Source organism: Vigna radiata, chromosome 4, assembly GCF_000741045.1.
Source record: "Vigna radiata var. radiata cultivar VC1973A chromosome 4, Vradiata_ver6, whole genome shotgun sequence".
Classification (NCBI taxonomy): Eukaryota; Viridiplantae; Streptophyta; class Magnoliopsida; order Fabales; family Fabaceae; genus Vigna; species Vigna radiata.
The window spans coordinates 4,549,720-4,555,615 of record NC_028354.1 but is presented as its reverse complement, the minus strand read 5'-3'; the positions used below and the strand labels follow the sequence as shown (position 1 = coordinate 4,555,615).

Below are 5,896 nucleotides of genomic sequence, written 5' to 3'. Positions count from 1 at the left end.
TAGTACTATTGTCACTGCGCCGGCGGTGAAGGAGGAGGAGGCGGTCGAAGGGTTACCGTTCACTCAGGCCATCATGGATGTCCATATTTCTGAGCATTTTGTGCCACCTCAGCTCAACATATATGATGGCACAACCGACCCCGACGATCACATCCAAGCCTTCTCTACCAGAATGGCATTCAGAACAGGTAACAGGGCAATTTGGTGTCGGGCTTTTTCCCTGTCGTTAGAAGGAGAAACGCTTGAATGGTTGAACTCCTTGCCCACGGGTTCCATCCAGAGCTTCGAAGGGTTGAAGGAGATGTTCGGTAGACAGTTCGCCGGTAGCCGAGCCGAGGATCCCACGGTCTTCGAGCTCTCTAACCTCAGGTAAGGAAAGGATGAGACACTGAAAGCGTTCATGGATCGTTACCAGAAGATGGTCCGAAGAGTCAAGGGGCTGAATGTTGAGTTGGCCCTGCAGTATGTGATGCCCGCCCTTCGCCCAGGCCCTTTCAAGGACAATGTGTGTCGAAAACGGCTAAAGACGATGGAGGAGCTGAGAGAACGGGCGGCGGACGAAATGAGGGTGGAGGAAATGAAGCAAGCGTATAAGAAGGAGAGCTAGGAACTGAAGGAAAAAGCCGAAGGAAAGAGAACAGATGGCTCCTCACGGATGGGAGGTTTCAAGCCGAGGGAGGCTCCTCGGGGAGCCAAGTTTCAGCAATACAGCCCGCTGAACGCCCCACCCGCGCGTATCTTGTAAGAGGCGCTCAGTGTCAATTTGATTCCCCCATGAAGAAACGGCCCACACCGGTGGGGGCCGATGGTAATAAGCATTGCTTGTACCATCAGAATATGGGGCATACTACGGAAGAATGCGTAACTCTTCGCGATAAAATTGAGGAGTTAATTCGAGTAGGATATCTGAAACAGTATATCAAGACGGCGCCCACCGAACTGCCGAGGAGACGAGGGCCGAGCCCCGCCCCCCGGAGAGATCGAGACCGAAGTCAGAGTCGACCGCCCCGACGGCCGGACAATCGGTCAAAGTATGAAGACCAGAGACATAGGAGTAGGAGTCGCAGTCGCGATCGCCCACTCCGCGGGAGGATTAATACCATATCTGGGGGATTCGCGGGGGGAGGGTCATCGACCTCCGCTCGGAAGCGCCATGTGAGGGCGTTGCGCTCAGTGAACAACATCCAAGCTACCAAGAAGTCCATGCTGCCGATAACGTTCACAGATGACGACTTTCACGCACCTGACCTAGAGCAAGATGACCCGATGGTCATCACGGTGGAGATCGCCCGATATGAGGTAGGGAAAGTCTTGGTCGACCAGGGGAGCTCGGCTAACATCTTGTACTGGAAGACCTTCTTGCAGATGGATCTCTCTGAAGAGCTGATCATTCCCTTCCATGAGCAGATAGTCGGTTTCGCGGGAGAACGGGTGGACACCATGGGGTATGTGGACCTCTGCACACGGCTAGGAACAGGGCGGGACAATGACGAGAAGAAGGTTCGGTATCTCCTAGTAGACGCCAACACGTCGTATAACGTTTTGTTGGGACGACCCTGCCTTAATTTGTTCGGCGCCATCGTATCCACACCTCACTTAACCCTAAAGTACTCGAACGAGAGGAAGAAAATTATAACCGTTCGGGCCGATCAAAAAACGGAAAGAGAATGCTATGCAACAGGATTGAGGATGTACCCTCGGGTCCCGAGGGCGAAGATCCCCCGGTCGGAGGTTGCCATGGCTGATCTGGACCAGCGCATGGGTACGGAGGACCGCATAGAGCCGCACGGAAGGCTGCAGCCGGCCAGGTTGGGGCCGATGGAGAACCAGGTCACTACGATGGCGGGAGGGCTTGATCCTGTCACCGAGGATGGCTTGAGGAGGATACTGTGGCAGAACCGGGACCTGTTCGCCTGAACGGCGGCTGATATGCCAGGGATACACCCTTCCATCATGACACATCACCTAGCCCTCTTTAGGGAGGCGCGGCCAGTAGCATAGAAGAAACGCCGGATGGACGCCGAGAAGGCCCGGGCGGTCGAAGAGGAGGTGAAAAAATTGAAGGAAGCTGGATTTATCCGAGAAGTGACGTACACCACTTGGTTGGCCAACGTGGTAATGGTAAAGAAACCTAGTGGGAAGTGGAGAATGTGCACTGATTATACCGACCTGAACAAGGCTTGCCCCAAAGATTCCCATCCACTCCCAAACATCGACACCTTGGTAGACGGGGCGTCCGGCCATCGAATGCTCAGCTTCTTGGACGCCTATTCAGGGTACAACCAGATACCTATGCATGAAGCCGATCGGGAAAAGACGACGTTTATCACTAACAAAGGAAACTACTGTTACGACGTCATGTCGTTCGGTCTTAAAAACGCTGGGGCAACGTACCAACGGCTGATGGATAAGATTTTCGCTGACCAGATCGGACGGTGCATGGAGGTATATGTGGATGATATGGTTGTCCGGTCCACGACACCCGAGGATCATCTTCGCGACCTGGAAGAAGTGTTTCGACAGGTACGCCGATATAATATGCGCCTTAACCCTGCCAAGTGCACATTTGGTGTTTCCGCTGGAAAATTTCTAGGTTTTATGCTGACCGAGAGAGGAATAGAGGCCAACCCAGACAAGTGCACGACCATCCTCAGCATGCGAAATCCGGCCAGCTTGAAGGAGATCCAGCGGAACGGCTGACGACTCTCGCTCGCTTCATCCCGAAGTTGGCAAACCGGATCCGGTCGATTCTGTAGAGAATGAAGAAAGGAAGTGAAGTAGGGGCTTGGGACGCCGACTGCGAAAGGGCATTCGCCGCTGTGAAGGACCTGCTGACCAACCCTCCGGTGATGAACCGACCCCTCCCGAACGTAGAACTGCAAATCTACCTAGGGGTATCTGATGAAGTTATTAATGCAGCCTTGGTCCAGGACGCCAGTGAACCCTGTTTGATATATTTTGTTAGCAAGGTGCTTCAACCCGCCGAGACACGATATCAGCAGGTCGAGAAGGTTGCCCTAGCCCTTCTACACGCTTCTAGGAGGCTCCGTCCATACTTCCAGAGCCATCAAGTGGTCGTCAGAACTGACCACCCCATATCCAAGATCCTAAGAAAGCCCGATATCGCTGGGAGGATGGTCAGCTGGGCAATTGAATTGTCAGAGTTTGGCTTGCGGTTTGAGCCACGGGGATCTATAAAAGGACAACACCTAGCAGGCTTTGCACTGGAGCTGCCCCAGGTCCAATCTTCCGAATGTTGGAACCTTTATGTTGATGGAGCGGTCGGACGAATGAGTGTCGGCGCCGGGGTGGTGTTGGAGGGACCGGATGGGTTCCTCATCGAGCAGTCACTAGTGTTTAAATTTAAAGCCTCCAATAACCAGGCTGAATATGAAGCCTTGATCGCCGGACTCACTCTGACCTCTGACATGGGAGCCCGTTCCCTCACGTGCAGAACCGATTCCCAACTGGTCGTGGGACAAATGATGGGAGAGTTCCAAGTGAAAGACGACCAGCTGTTGAGGTATTTTCACAAAGCCAACACACTGGCCAAAAATTTTCAGCCCTTCGTCATCAAACATATACCGTGGGAGGAGAACGCTCGGGCTGACATGTTATCGAAACTTAGTGCCGACAAGGAAAGGGGGCAGCTCACAACAGTCATACGGCAAGTGCTGACAGAGTCGTCCGTGGAGTGTATGGCGTTAGAAGCGGTTGCAGGTGATGATTGGCGTACCAAAATTCTCAGGATGATGGCGGATCAGGACAAAGGGGTCAGCCTCAAGCCGGCGGACGCCCGGAAGATGGCTCGATATGTCACCATAGGCGGAGACCTTTATCGGCGGGGATTCTCGGTCCCCGTGCTTAAGTGCGTGGATCCGGATCAAGCGACATACGTTCTGAACAAACTCCACAATGGAATCTACGGATTGCATACTGGAGCAAAGGCACTACGGGCGAGGGCCCTCAGGGCCCGGTACTACTGGCCGACCATGGAAAACGACGCCAAAGCGTTTGCGGAAAAATGCGAAAGATGTCAAGCCCACGCCAACATATCGCACGCTCCCCCCGCAGAGTTACGGGCTATCATCTCTCCTTGGCCGTTCGCTAAATGGGGCATGGATATTGTGGGCCCGTTTCCCCCCGGACGGGCGCAGAAGAAGTTCATCCTCGTCGCTGTAGACTACTTCACAAAATGGGTAGAGGCAGAAGCCTTGGCCACAATCTCCGCCAAGCAGGTACAAAATTTCTTTTGGAAAATAGTATGCCGATTTGGGCTTCCACGAACGGTCATAACTGATAATGGCCGCCAGTTCATTGACAAAAAGCTGCAAACATTTTTTCAAGGATTGGGCATAAAGCATGTAACCAGTTCGGTTGAACACCCCTAGACGAACGGCCAGGCGGAAGCGGCTAACAAGACAATTGTGGCCGAGCTTAAGAGGAGGTTGGGTGAAAGAAAAGGAGCCTGGGTGGACGAGCTGCCGGAGGTCCTGTGGGCATACCGTTGTTCCCCGCACGGGACAACGGGAGAGTCTCCTTTCAACCTGACGTATGGAACCGACTCCATGTTGCCGGTGGAGTTGGGGGGACCTTCGTTGCGAAGACAAGTCCATGATTTACAACTCAATGAGGAGGAATTGAGGGTGGAACTGGATTCGTTGGAGGAACGTAGGAATCGCGCCGTGTTACATGCGGAGGCCTGTCGGCGGTTAGTGGAACGAAGGTATAATACTAAGGTGCGCCCGAGAAGCTTCCACCAGGAGGGTAATTTGGTGTGGAGAAAGACCGGTGATGCCAGAAAAGAGCAGGCGCACGAGAAGTTGTCAGCAAAGTGGGACGGCCCATTCCGGATACTTGAAGACTTGCAAAATGGAGCCTACCGCCTCTCTGTTCCTGGTGGACGGCCATTGCGGAACACGTGGAACGTTTCTCACTTGAAGTTTTATTTCAGTTGAACTTGTATCATATTTTGAACATTTCTTAAAAGCCGGATAATGAAACTCAGTCGCTTATCTCCTATAACTACAGCATGACCAAGTGGTGAACGACGTCTTCTCAACGAAGAAGACACTGTCACTCCTGAAAGGGCGGTGAACGCGAGTTCCATTGGAACCACTGCCGCCCGATCATATCACTGGGCGGTGAACGGCAAGTTCTCACGGAACTACTGTCGCCCGAAAAACGCGCTGAGATAGTGAATGACATATCCCATAAAAGGGACAACACTGCCACTTTTAAGCTTCATATAACCGGGCGGTGAACGGCGAGTCTTAACGAAAGAATCACTGCCACCCGGATAAACGCGTAATTTTGGAACAAACGACATAACAAAATATTAAGTAACAGAAAAAGAACGCACTTAGTCATATTTGATTGTCAAAAAAGGGTTGTACAATGTATAGTCATAATAAGTTAAAAATCAAAAGGCGATTGAAATAAAACCGAACGCTTTACAACAAACGCCACACAACCCCCATCCCAAAAAAGAGGCCGACCCAAGGTCGCCAAGCCACATTAACAAAAATCAGCTATCACCAGTTACAGGCGCAACGTCTTCCTCTCCGGGAATTTCCGAAAGGGGCACCATCTTCCCCTTATAGACGTCCATCCCCAGGTCAAAGTCAGCGGTGGCAGGGTTGAAGTTGAAGAAATAAGCAGCTTGACGGATGGCCTTGAAAAACCCCTCCTCGTGCTCTAGTTGAATCTCCTGATTCAGGCGCGCGATATCCTCCGCCGCCTGTTGTTGCTCTCCTTGCAGACGGATATTTTCTGCATGCAACTCAACTAGCTCTTTGTCCCGGTTTAACACCTTCTTATTCGCCTCGGCTAAGGCGGTGCGTTGCCGGCTGTTCTCTTCCTGCTCCGCTTCATACTTCAATCCTAAGTCATTAAG

At 52.3% G+C, this 5,896-nt stretch overlaps 2 protein-coding genes across 2 annotated transcripts; both read left to right on the top strand.

The window, feature by feature from the left end:
• The first annotated feature begins 774 nt into the window (after positions 1–774).
• LOC106758272 lies at positions 775–1,917 on the top strand. Its single transcript, XM_014641210.1, has one exon. It carries the CDS (start codon positions 775–777, stop codon positions 1,915–1,917), a length of 1,143 nt encoding a protein of 380 aa, XP_014496696.1.
• An 842-nt stretch (positions 1,918–2,759) lies between these two features.
• LOC106758270 lies at positions 2,760–4,958 on the top strand. Its single transcript, XM_014641209.1, has 2 exons — positions 2,760–4,238; positions 4,392–4,958. The coding sequence occupies exons 1-2, from the start codon at positions 2,760–2,762 to the stop codon at positions 4,956–4,958; spliced, it is 2,046 nt and encodes a 681-aa protein (XP_014496695.1).
• The last annotated feature ends 938 nt before the right edge of the window (positions 4,959–5,896 follow it).